We start from the raw sequence: 21,083 nt of genomic DNA on the forward strand, positions 1-21,083 counted from the left end.
GGGTTATTATAGGACGTACTGTTGGGATTAGCTTATTGTGAGTGACTTCGGCCAAGGCCATCGAGGTAAGTGACCTTACTGTTGAAGTTAGTTTACTACGTGTGTATGATGGTGCGTGTCCTGTGGCCCCTGCATGCACCATGTTTTATTATGTGATATGACTATATGATGTATGAATTATATGACTGTTTATACTATGAAACGTAGTGGGTTATGTTGACTGTTGACTGTTTATGTTATGTGAAGTTATGAATGATATGTTAGTAATATATGCCATGAAAATGTCGATCAATGTCATGGATACACGTAGTATTATCTAGTCATGTTATGAGATGTTTATGCAACGAGAATGTACTTTCATGTTATGTAATATAAGTCATGTGAGATGCCATGTAATGTAAGAAACGTATATGCGATGTTAGCATGACTTATGTAATGCCATGTTAGATATGTTAAGGGACCTCATGCATATATGTATGTCACGTGCATCGGGATTCTTCCCTTTTATGATACGAAAGAATGAATTACGATATTTATGTTCGTCATGATATTATGCGGGCCCTTTTTTGTTTAGTGGTGTCCGACGACGTGTGACACGTTGTGGCCGACCAAGTTAGGCCCAGGGGGTATGTATACAAACCTGCTTGGTGGGTCCATGTACGCGCACATGGGCCGTGTGTGAAGGAGTACCACACACCCAACCCTATCCAGAATAGAAAAGCGCCCAAGACTATGTAAAGTTTATGAAAAGTTAGTTCCCGCTCATATGTTGGATGTGTTTTGCATTTCTAACCCCAACAGTGGGTGACTTACTGAGTATTTCATAAAATACTCAAGTCACGTGTTACCTTCATTTTTCAGGTAAAGGCAACGCGCCAATGTACAGTTGACAGTGGAGCTGAAGACACTGCCTTTATTGACTGTTTTAAGTTATAGAGTATTGTTTTATTTAGATTTATTTTAAATTTAGTTATTAAAGGTTTATTTTCGAAGATAGGTTTTTTTTGGATTTATGAATATTTATGAAATACTCTTCCAAGGTTATTTATGATGAGCTTCAGCATAATGAATTATGCATGCATGAGTGACGTCACTAATTACGTTTAGAAAATTAGGAGCATTACAGAAATACTTACCCATGCATGAGAATGAGAAGAGTGAGAGAGTGGAGCTTCATTGTTAAGATGTCACGGCCATGCTTGCCTAAAGCATGACAGATGTCACAATCTTGCTTGTCAGTGTCGGTTGACAAAGACGTCAATCAATTGAGTGAGGAGGATGTCACAGTCATGCACGTCCAAGGCGTGTTGTCAATGGCCGCATGACTGATATCCCGGTCTTACTTGTCCGGGACGTATTGTCCATGGTTGTATGCTCGTTCAAAACTTCTTTTACATGCTTTCATCTTAGATAAGTTTTTACCATTTCATATTGGGTCAGTACGGGGTATGACCGTTCACCAAAATCACGTATAGACGTGCAAGGCCTAAAATGTTCCAAAATATACTGTAGGGAGAAGTTATGTTCTCACCCTTACAAACATGAGTTGATAACTCAGTCAAAATTAAAATCTAGTCGCACATGATACCGTTATTAAAAATCTGAGAATGTTAACTTTTGATCTGGATCTCGATATAAAATAAATTTGTAGATTTATTTCTCGTGCTAATGAAGTGGGACCATTCTCATTAATTGATTATAATTAGGACATAAACATGAGTTTACTTCTAAATTGTCGTTTTTATGTCCAAAGATCAATTGAAACATCAAAATGTATTAATGTTTCATTTACAAATATAGCAACTTGTTTGTTCATTTGCATCATCCCATTTAAAATGTTTTGTTTTGTTATATATCTTTTAATATGTTTGAGGTGTCAATCGGATACTTGTCGAACGATGCACGGGACCATATGTTCGCTTGCCAAAATGACGTCTACTGGAGAAAGATTGGAAATACCTCAAAATACATTATAGGGGAGGCATGGTGTCATCTCTCCACCACCCCTAGCCCCTATGACTTAAAAAAGCTACCATGTGATACATATGTGTATCACAACTAGCGTGGGTAACATGACCGTATCATAAAAGGAATGTCGAGACCATTAGATGCTAAATATGAATTTCAAATCTTGATCCGAAACCTGAGAATAAGATGTTACATGTTTGTTGTCAGCACTCCTAGAACGAGGTTCTGCCCATGTTGCAACACAATTAGCCGCGCAAAAGATGGCCGAGGGAATTTGGCTTGAGGAGGTACTATTGCAGCTAAGAACGAGTCTGACCAATCATCATACTATTGCAGCTACAATGGGTTTAACCATTACTACACAAAATCTAATCTTTTACAACTTAAATTTAATACATCTAACAATTATTAAGAGACATTTGTTACCGTTCGTTATTATAGTTAAAAAGTTCGTAGTTGGACCTTGGGTTGGATCGATCGGTCCGTCTATGGTGAGCACCGATTGACTCGTCTCTTATGTCGGTACCTTTGGAGTGGGCATGTAGGCAAGGGTGTGAACATGGACTTGTAGTTGTGCTTGCATTGAGTAGGTGTTAGTGGGCATGATGTGTGCACAAGGGTGATAGGGGCGTTGCTACGGTGTGGGGCTTGGGGTATGCACGAAGGCGAGCATTGGTACCCATGAGCACGCCTTGGCCATAGGCCTTAGCATGCACACGAACCCACACCAACCCAACTCTCGCATGCATTTTAAATGACGACCAAATGGAGCTGATCCGAATGGATCGTAATTAATTTTTTTATTACTAAAAACTTTTAACCCAAACAAAAAGAAATCACAAAAAACGGTTCCTATATAACATAATCAGACCAGTCATTTATATGAGAAGTATGGTCCATTGTGAAACTTGGAGTCTTATCCAACTTAATCGGATTCGCCTTCCCGCCGATCAGCCTCGCCGGATTCCCAACCGCCGTCGTCCGCGGCGGCACATCCTTCAAAACCACCGACCCAGCTCCGATCTTGGCCCCATCGCCGATCTTAATATTCCCCAAAATACAAGTCCCAGCGCCAATCAAAACCCCATCGCCAATCTTCGGGTGTCGGTCGCCGGAATTCTTCCCGGTGCCACCCAAAGTCACATGGTGAAGAATTGACACATCGTTTCCGATCACCGCCGTCTCGCCGACGACAACGCCGGTAGCATGATCAAGCAAAATCCCACATCCAATCCTCGCACCAGGATGAATATCAACCGCAAAAGCTTCGGCGACTCTGTTTTGTATCAACAGAGCCAAGACTTTCCTTCCTCTGCACCAAAGTTTATGAGCGATTCGATGCGATTGCACCGCTAAAAACCCTTTGTAATTCAAAAAACACTGCACGTAACTAATCCAAGCAGGATCCCTTTCTTTCACTGCCTGCAAATCCCTAATCGAACATCGCAAAATCTCGCCGGCATCCTCTTGAATCACATCGGTAAAAAGCTCGAACAGAGTCGAACTCGGAAGGCTCAAATTACAGAGCTTAATTGAGAGATGGTTCGCTAGAGCTCGTTCCATGGAGTTATGAGATAGAATCGAAGTGATGTAGTAGCTAGCCAAAATGGGTTCGTGTTCCATGTCGGCTCGAGCTTCTTCCTGGATTTTGAACCACAGATCGGAGTCGGAAACAGGGGAGTTGAGGATTTGGGGATTTGGGGAAATGGGTGGCGGAGAGAGATGATCGGAGAAGGTGGGTCGGGAGAAATTGAGGATTTTGAGATGAGGGTCGGTGGGGAGAGGAGTGGTTGGGTCGCAGTGGAGTGGCGGAGAGTTGTGGTGGAGACAGGCGGCGGCCATGGGAGAGGGATGGAGGTCGGGGGAATGGGAGATTAAGGAAGAGAGATGGAAGGGAGAAGGGTTGTGGAGGGCCATGGGGAGGCGGAAGAGAGGTCTGTATAGAGGGGAGGGGAGAGGGGTGAACATAGAGAGGGAACTGGAAATTTTCTCGGGAAAATTTGGGCGATTTTCCCGGAAAGTGGTGAGAGGAATGGATAATGAGGGGAAGGGAAGGAGGTCAGGCAGGAATGGTGTTTTAAAGAGGGAGAAGATGATTTGAATGTTGGATTATTGATGACGATATATAAAATTTTAGCGTCCACCAATCATATGATGAAAATAAAAAAATAAAAAAAATGTTTGGCTGCTCGGACATGTCTCGTGTCTTTCTCTAACAACTCAAGCTTACTCACTCGTAGTAGATAGATATTGTCTCATTTAGTCCGTTATGTATAGCCGTAGGTCTCACGATCTTAAAAAGTGATTTTTCAGGAGAGAATTCCACACCCTCAATAACGAATGCTTTGTTCCCCTCTCTAAACGATGTGGTATCTCACAATCCACTCCCCTGAAGGTCAGTGTTCTCATTGACATACCGCTAAGTGTCTAGCTCATATATCATTTGTAACAGCTCAAACTCTTCATTACTAAATATGGTTCATTACGTATCGTTGTTAGGCTCACAGTTTTAAAACACGTCTTTTAAGGAGATGTTTCCACACTCTTATAGTAAGGAATGTTTCGTTCCCTAATCCAACCGATGTGGGGATCTCGGACCACTAGTAAAATGAGTGATTATGTTGAGAAATGTCTATTTTAAATAATATATTATATTTTTGTTTATGAAATATTATTCCGTTTATTTATCCTATTTTAATTTTTTTTTGTCACATCTTCGTCTTTCATCAATAGCTTGAAGATTAAAGGTCTGACTAAGTCTAGCCTAAGCTCGATTTAAACTTATCTCAAAGTCAAATTTTATCGTCTCAACTCAATTTAACTCATTTATTTATGAGATTAGATATGAATCTCAACTCAATTTGACTAAGTCTAGCCTAAGCTCGATTTAAGTCTAGCCTAATGCACGAGCTTACCCGTATGAGTTAGCCAACTTGAACCAAACCTAGTTTATTTGTCTATTTTTTGAGTCAAATATTCAACGACTCTTTCACACTCAAAGAAAGGTAATATCTCTATTTCTTAAAAGTAGTAGACATAGACATCTAATTAAGAAAAGTTATAAACGACCCCTAAACGACCCCTAGGTATTCTCTACCTACCCACCTGTGTCGGTTTCGGGTACAGGTACTCTTTTGTTGAAGGTCGTTCGAGCTTTTCCTGGGAGTATGGCATGGGTTATTTCAGCGCCGTAGCGCCTGGTACTCAAACATTGGCTCGAGGTATTTTCTCTACCCCTTCTTACCCTAAAAAAACAGGGGCACCTTGCGTCCTTGAATCGATAACCATCTTTCGGCTAACCTAGCCTCCTCCGTCCCTCAGGACCAACAAGGGGGTAGTACAGGAATATTCACCTGTTGTCCATCAACTACGCCTTTCGGCCTGATCTTAGGCCCTGACTCACCCTCCGTGGACGAACCTTGCGGAGGAACCCTTAGGTTGTCGGGGCATTGGATTCTCACCAATGTTTGCGTTACTCAAGCCGACATTCTCGCTTCCGCTATGTTTAGGATTCGGAATCTGAATTTCGCACCGAATGGCCTTGTCATTTCCTTTTGACATGGTCAGGTTATCTACTTCTCGATTCTTAAGAGTAAACCTAATGGCCCCGACACTCCCCTACGACATGGTCAGGTTATCTACTTTTTGATTCTTTAGAGTGAAGGCTATCCCCACATACCAACACGAGAGGTCACCAAACATAAAATTGCTCCAAACAAAACACGTTTAACCATGCAGTTCCTATGATTGAGTTAGTAAATAGGAAGGTACCCTTATTCTCAGTATCACTCTCATTCAGATGTGATCTCGGTTTATTCATATACTTCTTATTTACTCGGGTGTAAATCGTGACATTAATTTATTTTATTGTTTGTTTAAAAAAAAACATTAAACTATTTTAAAATTAATTTTCCAAATGATCCCTAAGTCATAATTGGGCCATGCTAGTGAGAAAAATATTTCAATAATTGATTAATTAAAGCAATTAAATGAAGTTTGACCCTACAATATGCAATTAATAGGTAAGAGATAAGCTTTTTTATTCCAATTTAATTCAATAAATTTGCAATTCCTTTCTTCACAAGCTTCTTAAACAAAATCAAATTTTAATTCCATCATATTTTAAATCAAAATAAAAGTCGTAAGCGGGTCCAATTCAGAGAATAAAACTCGAAATTTCTACTAATTTTTTAAGAAATTTGGATGAGAAACGAAAAACTTTTATTTCTTAGATGAATTTTTCACCCGAGACTATAAAATTAATTTATTTTAAATAATACACGAAACTATTAAATAGACATTTTGCATATAATTTATATGAATATGCACGGATTGAGAGAGACCTCCAGATCCAAGGCACCTATGAACTACGTCGTCTTAAACGAGACATTTACATTATCAAATTTGGAACGGTTTAGGTTGTCTTGTTAAATCAGACAACAATGTTTTTTTTTTTTTTAATGGTCTAAAATGATGAGGTTATAGTTTATTATTATTATTATTATTATTAGGGAAAAAGAAATAAAATAAAATCCACTTTAAAGCCACTCATTCAAATAAGTTGTATGTGCTTAGAATCCACATTGTGGAGTTGTGATCCATCCTTTATTATACTCCAAACATTTGTCTATCAATGGTTCAAAATGTTTTGGAATCTTTCTCTCTTTCTCTCTCTCCTCATTAATATCGGTTCGAATTTTCGGCTTTAAGCTATCATCTTTTGGTGTTAGGGTTAAATTGCTCGTTGGGATCGAGCGGGCTTATTGTTGGTAAGTGCTGACTTAAGTACTTTTTTGTGAGAGCTTACGTTGGTTGGAGAGGGGAACGAAATATTTCTTATAAGGGTGTGGAAATCTCTCCCTAGTAGATACGTTTTAAAATCGTGAGACTGATGACAATATGTAATAGAGCAGAATGAACATTATTTGCTAGCAGTGGACTTGAGCTGTTACAAATGACATCAGAACTAGACACTGGGTGGTGTGCCAGTGCGGACGCTGGCCCCAAAGGCACAATCATTGGAGAGAGGAATAGGAAATCTCTCACTAGTAGACATGCTTTAAAATCGTGAGGTTGATAGCGATACATAACAGGCCAAAACGGACAATATTTACTAGAGGTGGGTTTGGGATGTTGTTACAAATGGTATCAAAACTAGATACCGGGCAGTGTACCAATGAGGATGTTTGGCCCCCAAAAGGGGTGAATTGCAATAGAAACCTCTCCCTAGTAGACATGCTCTAAAACCGTGAGACTGATAGCAATACATAACAGGCCAAAACGGACAATATCTACTAGCAATGAGTTTTGGCTGTTGTTACAAATGGGTATCAAAACTAGATATCGGGCAGTGTGCCAGCGAGGATGCTTGGCTCCTAAAGGGGGTGAATTGTGATGGAAATCTCTTTCTAATAGATGCGCCTTAAAATCGTAAGACTGACAACGACACATAACGGGCCAAAATGGACAATATCTACTAGCGATGGGCTAGGACTATTACATTTTCTAAATCTTTGATTATCGTTTAAGATGCTACAGTAATTTTGACGCTACGTATTGAATCAACCAAAGGAGAAATAAATATACATAATGTTTTGAAAATAGCGCTTTTGAGGTAAGTAACTTTACAGTTGAAATGATTGGATGATTGATTGATGTACATTGAGTCACGTATTTTCCTAAAATAATAAGCCACGATCATCATATGATTGAGATTATGTATGCTAGAATATGAAAGTGATGCTCGTCTCCAGAGTTCCATGTCCATGAAACTACGCGTATGAAAATGATACACATCTCGATAATAAAAATAGAGCTCAAATCTAAGACTAATAGTCATGATTGCATGTGTTTGCATTTCTCGAGTCACTTATAAACTACTTTTAATACATCATGATTGATTTTAATATTAATATTATTAATATTATTAAGCTAAAGTGGAATGACGTGGCAACGATACGAATAAATATGAATAAAAAATTATTGGACATTTTCAATCCTACTCCACTAACAATTAGTTTATATATTCTTTTAATTTATTTTATTTCATCGATTTCCCATTATAATTAATTAATATTTTATTTTATATATTTAAATGCTATGAAACTATAAAAAAAAAAGATTATTTTTTTCATAATAATTCCAAAAGATTTTAAAATTTATAATTAAATTAAATAAAATAATTACAAAAATTGAAGATTTTACATCATATTTAAAATTAAAATAGATTAAAAAAAATGTAACAACACTATAATGTATTGTGGAGTGTAAAAAAAAGCATATTTATTTATTTATTTATTTATTTTGAAACAAGTAAAAATGATTTTATTGGTATAAAATATTTACAATAAAATGACGAAAAAAAGGTTTAGAATCTTTTTGGTATATTCTTCACATCATTTCAAATGTTTGTCTAAAGAACTTTATTCTTTATGGTCCAATCCCAATAATGGAACAATTTTTGTAAAATTTATTTATTTACTTATAGAAGAAATTGATATTTGGATAAATTTAGTGGTTTCTGACATTTTGAGGTGAGCTCATCCACCAATAAAACAGACTTTCAAGAAAGATATGCTCCTATAATACACGAGGGGAAGTGAAAGGGGGCCAGCCATGAATGGCGGTTGGAATTTAAAGATGGTGAATCTCACTTTGGTTGGAGAGGGAAACGAAACATTCTTCATAAAGGCATGAAAACCTCTTCCCAATAGACGTGTTTTAAAACTATGAGGTTGACGTATTTCAAAGATTTTAAAGATTGTGATATTTGTTAGGACTCTCGGTAGTATCAAATAGTATGCATTAATGGAACATTAGAAGCAAAATCATATCATCTGAGGCCTAAGCAAATAGTTGATTATGCATATTGGATACAGCCCTTCTCAATTTCAGTTAATACAATTCATTAAGAGACTGCAAGAACCAGCTACTCTCTCTACGACGTGCTCCATCGTTATCGTTTACACGATTTCAAGCTTTGATATACCTCAGTGATCACTTACTACGAAATTCATCACCTAACATGCAAGAAAGCAACCAAAAAGTGTTGGAGAATGCATGAATATGGGGAGCACGAATAATGAGATGCGTGAATTTAGCCATAGAAAAAGTTGGAACCATCTTGAAATCAAAGTGTCTACCATATGATTATCGGCATAAACAAGCTGCAGAACTAGCTCCCATGGTTCCATAGACATGTCGCAAACAGGAAAGTGGAGATCATTGATTTGGAAGAACAAATACATCAGCAAAAAATGGAAATGAAACATTACACCCAACACTTCCTTCTCTTTCCTTACAACATCGGGTGGAGAAGGGAATGAAACATTCCTTAGAAGGGTGTGGAAACCTCTCCCTAATGATGCGTTTTAAAACCGTAAGACCGACGGCGATACGTAACGAGCCAAAGCGGACAAAATTTACTAGCGGTGGGTCTGGGTTGTTACAAATGGTATCAGAGTCAGACACTGGGTAGTGTGCCATTGAGGACGCTGGGCTCCTAAAGGGGGTGGATTGTGAGATCCTACATCGGTTGGAGAGGGGAACAAATCATTCCTTATAAGAGTGTAGAAACCTCTCTCCCTAATAGAAACATTTTAAAATTGTGAGGTTGACGACGATATGTATCGGATCAGAGCAGACAATATCTAGCCAACAATGGGTCTGGGCTCTATCAAAAATCTCAATCTCAACCATTGATTTCGTTTCTGCCTCGCACCTAGAGCCTTCATTACACTACTCCCTTCTATTTTTTCATTGTAGGAGAACTCAGTCTCCGCCTTCCTCCTAGCATAATCCTAGTTCTTCATGGGCTTATTTTTGCAGTCCCCTCATTTCTAACTCTAGTGGTTTGTTTCAATCAAGATCTTCAATTACTGAACTATACAAGAACAAAAAGACTCTTCCATGGAAAACAAAGCTATCAAGAAGAAAATAAAGCCATTGACATAGCATATAAAGCACATAGATCCTTATCCTTCACAATGTTCACTAGACTAAAGCAGAGATTTATCAACCTCCCTGAACCGCCACAACATTGATATAGGTACATTTAGGAACGCAGACAAGCATTTAAAATTTAGTGTTGCAAAACTAGTAATAGATGAATATTTGAAGAATATAAGGGAGCAGAAAAGGAATACAGGGTGCAATATAACATGTCATCATGAAGGACAATAGACCCGAAAAAGGAATACCGACCTACAAAAGACTCGTGGGAACGAACTTTACCAAGGTGAAAGTGTTCTCTTCATAGCTTGACCTCCACATCAACACCAGCTGGAAGGTCGAGCTGCATCAAAGAATCAATTGTTTGAGCAGTAGGGTACAAAATATCGATTAGCCGCTGGTGGGTTCTGATTTCAAAATGAAATCTTGCATCCTTATGAACATGAGGGGATTTAAGAACACAATAGATGCGCTTTTTTGTAGGTAATGGCACGGGACCCATGGTTTTTGCATTCGTGTTCCTTGCAGCATCCAATATCTGCTTGCAAGAATCTTCAATGAGTGGAACCCAGTAAGATCTTAGCTTAATTCTTATTTTCTGCTTTGGGGCCAGCTGAAACCATAAACAGTTTTAGTCACTAAACAATTTCCAAACATAAGAAGAATATGGACACTAGCAATTAAAAAAACCAAGATAAGTCCCAAACTGCACCCTATGGAAAAGATGAGCTGATAAGCAAACAAATCACATAATCTAACATCACAATCTGATGAAGACCATATTGGCATACTGTAAAAAAAAAGGTACAAAATGAACATCGATATCCTGACCAATAAATCGCAAAAATGAAGCCAACGAAACCATTGTACAATTGGAGAACTACGTACTACTCGGTTGAAAAGTTTCCTCTAGGATAAAAAGAAGTAAAGAAGACTGTAATATTCCAAACACTCCCAAACATTGAGAACTTTTGATGTTATATGAGATCTCTCACCTTCTATCTAGCCTTCTAGTTAACACGAGAGCCAATATATACATAAATTTTCTATTCAGTCTGAAACTGTAACAGTCCAAGTCCATCGTTAATAGATATTGTCCTTTTAAGGCTTTCTCTTTTAGGCTTCCCCTTAAGATTTTAAAACGCGTTTACTAGGGAGAGGGTTCAACACTCTTATAAGGAATGTTTCGTTCCCCTGTCCAACTGATGTGGGATCTCACAATCCACCCCCTTAAGTACCCAGCGTCTTCGCTAGCACACCGCCTAGCGACTTACTCTAATACCATTTGTAAGAGCCCAAGTTCACTGCTAGCAATATTGTCTTCTTTGGGCTTTCCCTCAAGGTTTTAAAACGTATCTACTAAGAGGAGGTTTTCACACTCTTATAATGAAGGTTCCGTTCTCCTCTCCAACCGATGTGGGATCTCATAAGAACTAACCTACATAACCTAGTAGGATCATCAATCATCGTACATATAACCTCATCAAATGATTTCATTGAATATTTTCTAGTCACTCTAAAACCAATACAAATTTCAGAGTTTAGTCTTGGTTTCAGAAGTTGCTCTGCAGAATATTTTATAATCTTTAGCAGGCTACAGCATGCTAGAGTAAAACACTGTCTAGAAAACATAAAAGTTACCTTATCCACATCCTCGCCAATGCTTAGCGCTGAAGTCCCAGGCACCTCAAAATCTTCACCCTAAACATAAACAATACATTAAAAGCAATAATAGAAGCACTGTTTCATCCATGATCTTAAAGGGGGGAAAAAAAAAAAAATATTGAAGACAAAATGGAAATCTAGAGCACGAGTTAATGACACCCCGGGCTAAAACCAAAACTATTAAAGACCATACAAGAACAACAATTCTTACACCCATCACAAAAAACAGAGAGAAATTGCAACATTATCACAAACCTCGAGAACGGCAGCTCCAGAGCCCTCCAAGATTTCCGGAGGCGGTTCAAAGGTGCCAGGGGAGTCTAGAACTTCAGGAGCGGCATAAACCCTAGTCGAGGACAACGAAAATTGAAGGGGGTTGAGCTTTGAAACAGAAGTAGAGGAAGCAGAGAAGGGCAGAAGTTTAGGTTTAGAAGAAAGAGATGATATAGGACCAAATAGAGTTGGAGATGGAATTATAGTGGCAGAGAGCGAAGAAATAGCCATTGAAATTCCTCCGAGCATCAATGGCGGAAGCTTTTTGCTCCCACCTCTACCGTTATCCAAATAAATTTCTTTGTGCTTTAAATTTTTCCAGAAAAAAATTAATTCTGCAGAAAAATTTCAATTGGGCCATGATAATGCAAGCCCAATTCATCCTAAGCCATAATGGATCGGTTTGTCAGATTGGGCCTGAGCCCATTCAAACTAAAGTAATATGAATTATGGATAAATATGAATTTATAAAATAATTAAAAAAAAACCAAACATCCCGACTACTCAACCCAACCCGAAAATTAAGAGTTGAATTGTATTTGACAGTGAACCCTATTTGATTATTCTAGTCACCAACCCGAAATTTTGAGCAACTCAATCCGTTATGTATCGTTATCAGCCTCACAATTTAAAACACTATCTGTTAAGGAGAGGTTTTCACATATTTGTAAGAAATGTTTCGTTCCGTTCTCCAACCAATCTGGGATCTCACAACCCTAATCGTAAGTGGTATCTTATTCACTGGGTATGTTCGGTTGTCAAACATGTCGATGTTAAGTTTATCGACATTTATTTATTACATTAATGCATAGTAATAAAATGAATCCCATGGAAGGGAAGGAAGGAATTAGGGCAAAGAAGCTAATTCCTTTTCCATTGAATCAAAGTTTTAAAGGCAATGGAATAAGTTTGGTGGAAGGAATGCTTTCCTTTGCCAATATTTCATAATCATTTCACTATAAACTTTTAATTTTGTATTTACGAACTTCGTAAATTTTAAATAATGTTAAGTAGGTCACGGGTCTATTACATTAAAAAAAAAACATTTCAAAAAATTATTCACGCGGAACCTGATCTCCGAAAATTCTCCGTGAGAAATCTCTGTCTCAATATCAGCAAAAATAAATGGAAAATTTTGCAGGAATGGAGAATGAAACGAGTGGCGGGAATGGAGACAAGGCTTTCCCGTCCCCGACGCGTGACATCCCTACCTTTGACAAACTTCTTCCTTGAGAAACTCTCCCAAAATGCTTCTTTTTCCCTCCCAATAAAGCAAAAGCCAGTTTCACAAAGCTAGAGCTTTCAGCTCTCCCCTTTCTCTCCATCAATGGCTTCACACAAGAACAACCATGGCAATCTTGAATCGGCAGTGCACGGTCTGGGACCGAACAGCCCTGGACCCCAGAGCCTCTCCTTCCATCTCTCTCAGCAAACCTCTCTCTGCCATGTCGAAACCGAAAACTCCATGAAAGTATCCCTCTCCAGGGATGACATTCCATACTTCTCTACCTTTCTCACAGCTTTGACCTGCCATAACTCCCTCAAAAGCTTGGAGTTTCATCTTGTCGATTGGGAACTCGAGCAATTGCAAGAGCTTTGTAGGTTGATCGAGGATAATTCAGGTGTTAGACAGGTCGTGTTTCGACGAAATAGATTGAGTAATGAATGCTTGGCAGAGCTGGGATGTACTTTGAAAAGGAACAGAGGGATTAAGGAGCTTATGTTTTCGGAATGCGGGATCGGGTCGGTCGGAGTTGGTTCAATTGCTTCTGGTTTGAAGGAGAACGATTCGTTGGAGGAGCTGCAGATTTGGGAGGACTCAATCGGGTCGAAAGGAGCGGAAGAACTCTCCAAGATGGTTGAAGAAAACTCAACTCTAAAGCTGTTATCAATTTTTGACTCAAATTCAATCGCAGTAACTCCATTGATTTCTGCAGTTTTGGGAATGAACAGGAACATGGAACTACACATTTGGATCGGAGAAAATGGCGGCAAAAGCTCAAAGGTGGTTGAGTTTGTGCCTGGGAATAGTACACTCAGAATCTATAGGCTTGACATAAACGGTGCTTGCAGGGTTGCCTGTGCTCTCGGGTTAAACTCGACGGTTAAAACGCTCGACATGACAGGAATCCGGCTAAAATCCCGGTGGGCGAAGGAGTTCCGTTGCGCATTGGAGCAAAACCAATGTCTCAGGGAAGTAAAACTATCTAAAACTCACTTAAAAAATGAAGCAATTGTTCATATAGCAGCTGGACTTTTCAAGAACAAGCACTTGCAGAGCTTGTTTCTTGATGGAAACTTGTTTACCGGCATCGGAGTCGAGCATTTACTCTGCCCTTTAAGCCGGTTTTCGACCCTGCAACATCAACCAAACATAACTCTCAAATGTATAGCGTTTGGAGGTCGAAGAAACAAGATAGGAAGAGATGGGCTTGCAGCCATTTTACGTATGCTAACGACGAACGAAACTCTAACTCATCTCAAAATATATGATGATCATAGCTTGAGACCAAATGACATAGTCAGAATTTTCAGAAACTTGGAGAAAAATGCATCCTTAAAACACTTATCATTACATGGCTGTAAAGGTGTTGATGGAGACATGGTGTTGCAGATAATAATGGAGATGCTTGAAGTAAATCCTTGGATAGAAGAAATCGACCTCTTCGGTACTCCTCTTCAGAATTCCGGAAAAGCTGATAGAGTTTACCAAAGATTAGGACAGAACGGGAACACCGACCTCGAACCACAGGTCGATTCGCTCGACATGACCTTGACAGAGCCGAAAAGTTGTCGGATTTTTTTCTGTGGGCAAGAATATGCAGGAAAAACTACTTTGTGTAACTCCATATTACAGAACTTTGGTTCAAAACTTCCCTTCACAGACCAAGTAAGATCTTTGGTAGCTCCAGTTGAACAAGCAGTAAGAACAGTTGGAATGAAGATAAAAACTTTCAGAGATGGGGACATCAAAATATCAATTTGGAATCTAGCAGGTCAACATGAATTCCATTCCCTACATGATCTTATGTTTCCAGGGCCAGGAAGTGCATCAGTTTTTGTGATCATCAGCAGTTTATTCAGGAAACCGAGTAATAAAGAATCGAAACATCCGAATGAGGTAGAAGAAGAGGTTCGGTATTGGCTAAGGTACATAGTTTCCAACTCGAAACGAGCACAGCAGCAATGCATGCTTCCTAATGTAACTTTGGTTCTCACACACTATGACAAAGTCATACAACCATCACAGAACTTGCAGCAAATTTTGATTTCAATTCAGGGACTAAGAGACAAATTCCAAGGTTACCTTGACATATACCCGACGGTGTTTACCGTCGATGCACGCTCATCAGCGACGGTAAATAAACTCTTGCATCACCTTCAGAGAACAAGCAGGACTGTTCTTCAAAGAGTTCCACAAGTTTACCAGCTCTGTAATGAACTGATACAGATTTTGAAAGACTGGAGATCAGAAAACTATAACAAGCCAGTAATGAGATGGAAAGAGTTCGAGGATCTATGTCAACTTCGCATCGCTCAGTTGAGAATCCGTTCGAGACGGAGTAATAAAGATAAGATCGAAACAAGGAGGAAGGCTGTTGCTACTTGCTTGCATGACATCGGAGAGGTGATTTACTTCGAAGAACTCGGATTTATGATATTAGATTGTGATTGGTTCTGTGGAGAAGTGCTTGGGCAACTAATAAGATTAGACATTAGGAACCATCCAAACAACAATAATGGATTCATCAGTAGGAGAGAACTCGAAAAGGTGTTAAGAGGCAAGTTACATAGCCAGATCCCAGGAATGAGTTCAAAGGTATTCGAAAACTTACAAGCAAGTGACGTTGTGGGAATGATGCTTAAGCTGGAGCTTTGTTATGAACAAGACCAGTCGGATCCGGATTCTCCGTTGCTTATTCCATCGGTTCTCGAAGAAGGTCGAGGAAAGCCACAGAGATGGCCGTTAAGTATGCCGGACTGCATCTACACAGGGAGACACCTTGAATGTGATGATTCGAGCCATACGTTTTTAACTCCGGGCTTTTTTCCTCGATTACAGGCAAGAATCCGCTTCTTCTATCTCTCTCTTTCTGTAATGAAACATTGCCAGTTTTGAGTTCCTATTCAGATTGTTTTGTGTTGGTAATTCAGGTGCATTTGCATAACAGAATCATGGGATTAAAGAACCAATATGTAGCAACTTACAGCTTAGAGAAATACCTGATCACAATAAACATCAATGGAATTTATGTCAGGGTAGAGCTTGGAGGACAGTTTGGCTACTATATTGATGTCCTGGCATGCTCCACAAAGAGCTTGACCGAGACTCTCCGATTAATCCAGCAGCTTATAATCCCTGCGATTCACGACCTCTGTCATGGCATCATCTTGATCGAAAGCATTATGAGGCCCGAATGTGTGCGAAGTTTGGTGCCACCTAGACACAGGAAAACCCAGCAAGTCTCCATCCAACTACTGAAACTAGCATTGTTTTCAGTACCTGCCGATGGCATGTATGATTATCAGCATACATGGTGTCCTGTGTCGGATGGCGGTAGAGAAATTCTTGCAGTTGGCTTTGATTTTGCTCGAGATCTCTTGTCCGATGATGATTTCCGGGAAGTTCTGCATAGGAGGTACCACGACCTTTATGATCTAGCAGTTGAACTGCAAGTCCCACATGAAAACAATCCAGAAACAGTTGATAACTCACAATCGAATGACGAAACAGATAAAGTTGAAGCGACGTTCAGTGGAATTGCGAAAGGGGTTGAAGCTGTTTTGCAGAGATTAAAGATCATTGAACAAGAAATCAGAGACTTAAAGCAGGAGATAAAAGGTCTAAGATATTATGAGCACAGACTCCTCCTCGAGCTTAATCGAAAAGTGAACTACCTAGTGAATTACAATGTTGAAATCGAAGAGAGGAGAGTGCCAAACATGTTCTATTTTGTTAGAACAGAAAACTATTCAAGAAGGTTGATTACGAACCTGATTTCCGGCATGAATGCGCTCCGACTGCACATGTTATGTGAGTTCCGAAGGGAAATGCATGTTGTCGAAGATCAGATAGGCTGTGAAGTCATACAGATCGACAACATGGCAGTCAGGTCTTTAGCTCCATATATGACAAAGTTCATGAAACTGGTAACACTGTCTCTCAGAATAGGAGCCCAAGTAGCAGTTGGAATGGGACACATGATCCCAGATTTGAGTCGCGAGGTTGCGCATCTAGCCGATTCTTCTCTTTTTCATGGGGCAGCTGCTGCAGGAGCTGCAGGAGCTGTTGGAGCTGCAGCTATGGGACGTGTCGGCTTAAGCAGGGGAAGAACCAGAGCTGGAGACATTCAGAAAGAGCTCAAAACAGCACAGCAATGGATTCTGGATTACTTGAGAGAACAGAGATGTTCAACTGGAAAAGATATCGCCGAGAAGTTCGGATTGTGGAGAGTGCGATACAGGGATGACGGTCACATTGCCTGGATCTGTAGAAGGCACATGAACCTCAGAGCTCATGAAATAATTGAAGTTCCCATCTGAAATGCCTAAGAAGATTCATATGATCCAAATCAACTGAAATCATTCATCAATGCACTAATATGATGTTAATATGCATTATAAAGTTAATTGTTACAACGAGGGATAATAATTCGTTCATGCTTACACCGATGAATATGATAGAACGAAGCTTGTAAGGTGTAGAAGTCATGACTTACTATGGTACAGAGAAACATTATTACATTACACTAATGATAGTTATAGCGTTATCTGTGTGTCGTCGCCTGAAATGTACAAATCACAGTTTAGAAGAAAGCCCTGCTTCCATAGAACACTCGTGCACTATCGTTCTTCAAGGACGGAGTTTTCGGATCAACGCTTGAATTTTCTGAACTAGTCGGTCCATTATTGGCGTCGAGTGGAAGTTTCATCTTTGCCAATGACTCTGTAAATTGCTCCATGCTTTTCGTATACATATCAACAATGTCCTGCTGCACTACATTATGTTCTGGCTCTATGGTCAGAGTGATAATAGGCTTTGAGAGTACCTCAACAGAGGAATCAGCCTCCCCATTCTTAATGTCCACATGCTTCTCCCTTTCATTTGGTTCGTGAGTTCGAGGTTTCGAAGCTTCAGAAGCATCCGACGATTCCGAGCTAGTCGGTCCATTAGTTGACAGGCTGCTAGGTGCAAAATTGAGCCTTGGAAGCTGGACAGACTCGACCGAAGCCGTAGAGAAGCTTTCCATGTTATGTGCACCTATTTCTGAACTAAAATGATCTTCTGTGCCAGAAGTGGCTAGGCTCTCAGAGCCCTCGGACTCTGGATTACAGCACGGGATGCCAAAATACTCCGACACCATCATCTCATCTTCGTTTACGATTTTAGGATCGGGAAACTCTATCTTATCCAAATCACTAGCTAGCGACTCGGATATTTCGGAAAAGGCAGCTTTAGGAACAACCATTACATCAGGCACGGCTCCATTGTATTCAAGGGTTAGTTTAACAAACCCTGCACTAGAATGGAACAAATTGGTAGAAGATAAGGAAAACTCTTTCTCTAACTTTCCATCATTTACAAGAACTTCAGACAATGGCACCAAGGTAAACCCCAACAACTGGTCTTCCAGATAGTTTCTCATTCTGCTCAACATCCATATCTCACATTTAAGGGAGGCATCGACGCTTCGAACATTAAAACGAAGATTCTCATTGAAGATCGGGTTCCTCCCGCCCCCATTAATGATGTTGGTCGAGAGCGAATCTTCAGGATCAGTAGTCAGACAAAACTTAGAATAAACATCTTGCTTTTGGTATATGCAGATATTATGAATATCTCTAGCCTGATGAATGCATACATCAAGTGCACCAACAATTTCCTCCAAGGTATACATCACTGCTTCTTTCTTATTGACCTCAATTCCCTTTGGTGGATTACCAGAGATAGGGACGAAGAAATTCGGTTTCTGCTTCTCGGGCTCGAAAATAGGAGAGTTCTTCAACTGGGAAACAACAGATTGAGGGGAGTCCATGATAAGACTTTGGAACGCTCGAGACACTTGTTTCGGAAGTCTCGCCCTCACAGATTGGAGAACAAGCCTGAAAAATTTACAAAGTTGATTGAAAATCTAATGAAATCGAGTTAAAACACTTTAAGCACGCCGTTCGTGCAGTGATTCAGGAAACAAGTTCAACAGAAGAGAGTTCCATATCTCAAAACCCAGAATCATAACATCAATTTTACAAACTTTATAATCCATTACACTGAGAATCAGACAAACCTAAATGAGAAACAAAAACAATCCAAGAATAAGAAAACAGGAATGATTAGAACAACAGGGCATACTGAACTTACAAACGTGAAAACCCCAAATCAGAGTCGAATTTTATATAAGGATTCTCAAAAACACAGAAGTCAAACACTCAAGAACTAAGAACAAGTGAATTGCAAAAGGTTTCAATCAAACTTAGAACCTCAACAACAAAATCCCAACAAAGCAACCCAAATTATATCAACACAAGAACATGAAAACCCGGAATCCAAGGAAGTGTAAGCAGTGATGACAAAGTTCAACATGAAGATCAAATTGAGTTCACTTCAACCCTCAAAAACAGGGAGAAAGAAACAGAATTACCAAAAGAAAAGGAGTGAAAACAAAGCAAATTCTCGAACTGGGTTCGTTTCTTTTAGCTTCTTGACCCCAAAACTGGCGAAGTCCAAGCAGTCTTCCCCAAAATCGGAAGCTCAAATCGAAGAAACTTCGCCAAAGAAACCCCTGAGGAACAGTTTAATATATAAAATAAAGCAAGACTAGAAGCACGTCGATCGAGACGAAGGGGTAACTGATTATATTTGCCACATCGAGAGGAACCTCCGGGTATTTAAGGGGTAGTTAGTTAGAAAAGCAGGCGTCCCAGTCGTTAGCGCCGGCGGGACCAATCGGGAGAAGGGTGAGTGGGGTTTGAAGGTGGGTCCTAAAACAACAAGGGATTGGGATCGCAATTGGACTTGGGATTGTGATTGGGGGAAGCTTTACAGAGCCACCATTGGAACAAGGCTGACTTCTACAGCAATGGCCGTCGCTCCCCGCCGTCAAACACGGCCTTTTTGGTCCCTCAAAATTTAAGGAATTTCTCCAACTTCGTTTGAAATAAACAAAGATGGTTGGTTTCCAAAGGGACAAGACACACGCCAAATGTTTTATCTCACAATCCGGCAGTGCTAGCACGGAGCTCAAATTAAATGAAACAATACGTTGCATTGGAAACTAAGTAAGATTGGCTTTCAAGAAAATGAACGTTTCATTTGCATAAGTATTGAAAATTGATTTAATTTTATTAAATTAAAATAAAACATTAAATATAAGAGTAAGAACTCTAGGTATTCCCGTCACAATATTTTTCTTGTTATGACTCTTAACACCAGTAAATTATGCCGGAATTTCTTCTACGGGTTAAAAATATCTGTCTTATTTGAAATAATATATTTAATATATTAAAAAATATATTTTAATAAAATATAAAATATCTCAATATATATATCTTTCAAATTTTAAATATAAATTTATATTTTAATGTATCAAATTCTATAAATATTAATTTGAACAGTAAATTTAAATATTTTTAAAAAGTGAACTAAGTTTTTAAATTTTTTATTTTTTATTTTTTTATTTTTTTTATTTTGGGATTCTAGTAATGTTTTTTAAAAAAGAAATATAAATAGAATTATAAAATAAAATAATTATGTATTATACTCAAACATTATTCTTGAAAATTTGTAATTAATTAATTATCCTCCATTATTTTATTGAAGATATTGGAAAATCAATAGTCAATTTAATTGTGGAATTTCTCTCTCATCCATTATTGGCTTTAATTAATTGATTGATAAAATTATATTAAAAAAATGATTTTATTATATTAAATAAATTATTAAAGTTGTATTTGACCCCATTTTTTGGTTTTAAAAAATTCCAATTTTTTTAATACAGTTTTCCACTTTTTGAAAATACTTATAATTTATTGGTCAAATTTAAGAAAGGTTTGAAATTATGGTCTTAATGCTTAATTATCAGCTATTTTTGTGCCACTCGAGTAAATAAAATGTACATGAATGAACCGAGACTACAATGAGAGAGCGATCTTGAAGAAATGACGACTAGTCTCAGCCTACCGTTAGCAGATATTGTCCACTTTAGCTTAATACGTAGCATTATCAGCCT

General features: G+C 38.8%; 4 protein-coding genes across 5 annotated transcripts; 1 reads left to right on the top strand and 3 right to left on the bottom strand.

Moving 5' to 3' along the window:
- Window positions 1-2,749: 2,749 nt before the first annotated feature.
- LOC111480608 (serine acetyltransferase 1, chloroplastic-like) lies at window positions 2,750-4,034 on the bottom strand. The gene has a single exon (XM_023125751.1). It carries the CDS (start codon window positions 3,934-3,936, stop codon window positions 2,821-2,823), a length of 1,116 nt encoding a protein of 371 aa, XP_022981519.1. The 5' UTR covers window positions 3,937-4,034; the 3' UTR covers window positions 2,750-2,820.
- A 4,744-nt stretch (window positions 4,035-8,778) lies between these two features.
- LOC111480677 (30S ribosomal protein S10, chloroplastic-like) lies at window positions 8,779-12,156 on the bottom strand. Its single transcript, XM_023125840.1, has 4 exons — window positions 11,839-12,156; window positions 11,560-11,619; window positions 10,171-10,531; window positions 8,779-8,987 (listed from the first exon to the last, which is right to left on the bottom strand). Exons 1-3 carry the CDS (start codon window positions 12,103-12,105, stop codon window positions 10,220-10,222), a joined length of 639 nt encoding a protein of 212 aa, XP_022981608.1. The 5' UTR covers window positions 12,106-12,156; the 3' UTR covers window positions 8,779-8,987; window positions 10,171-10,219.
- A 1,027-nt stretch (window positions 12,157-13,183) lies between these two features.
- Window positions 13,184-17,410, top strand: LOC111480506 (protein TORNADO 1-like). Its single transcript, XM_023125589.1, has 2 exons — window positions 13,184-15,919; window positions 16,012-17,410. Exons 1-2 carry the CDS (start codon window positions 13,184-13,186, stop codon window positions 17,398-17,400), a joined length of 4,125 nt encoding a protein of 1,374 aa, XP_022981357.1. The 3' UTR covers window positions 17,401-17,410.
- LOC111480595 lies at window positions 17,254-19,634 on the bottom strand. 2 transcript variants are annotated; one of them, XR_002717861.1, is made up of 3 exons: window positions 19,497-19,634; window positions 17,577-18,960; window positions 17,254-17,345 (listed from the first exon to the last, which is right to left on the bottom strand). XR_002717861.1 is itself a non-coding variant. In XM_023125723.1 (2 exons), exon 2 carries the CDS (start codon window positions 18,891-18,893, stop codon window positions 17,664-17,666), a length of 1,230 nt encoding a protein of 409 aa, XP_022981491.1. In that variant the 5' UTR covers window positions 18,894-18,960; window positions 19,497-19,634; the 3' UTR covers window positions 17,451-17,663. The 2 variants fall into 2 exon arrangements, 1 of the variants encoding a protein (XP_022981491.1); XM_023125723.1 differs by lacking the exon at window positions 17,254-17,345 and having other exon boundaries at window positions 17,451-18,960.
- Window positions 19,635-21,083: the final 1,449 nt, after the last annotated feature.

This window comes from Cucurbita maxima, unplaced genomic scaffold (assembly GCF_002738345.1).
Source record: "Cucurbita maxima cultivar Rimu unplaced genomic scaffold, Cmax_1.0 Cma_Scf00006, whole genome shotgun sequence".
Classification (NCBI taxonomy): Eukaryota; Viridiplantae; Streptophyta; class Magnoliopsida; order Cucurbitales; family Cucurbitaceae; genus Cucurbita; species Cucurbita maxima.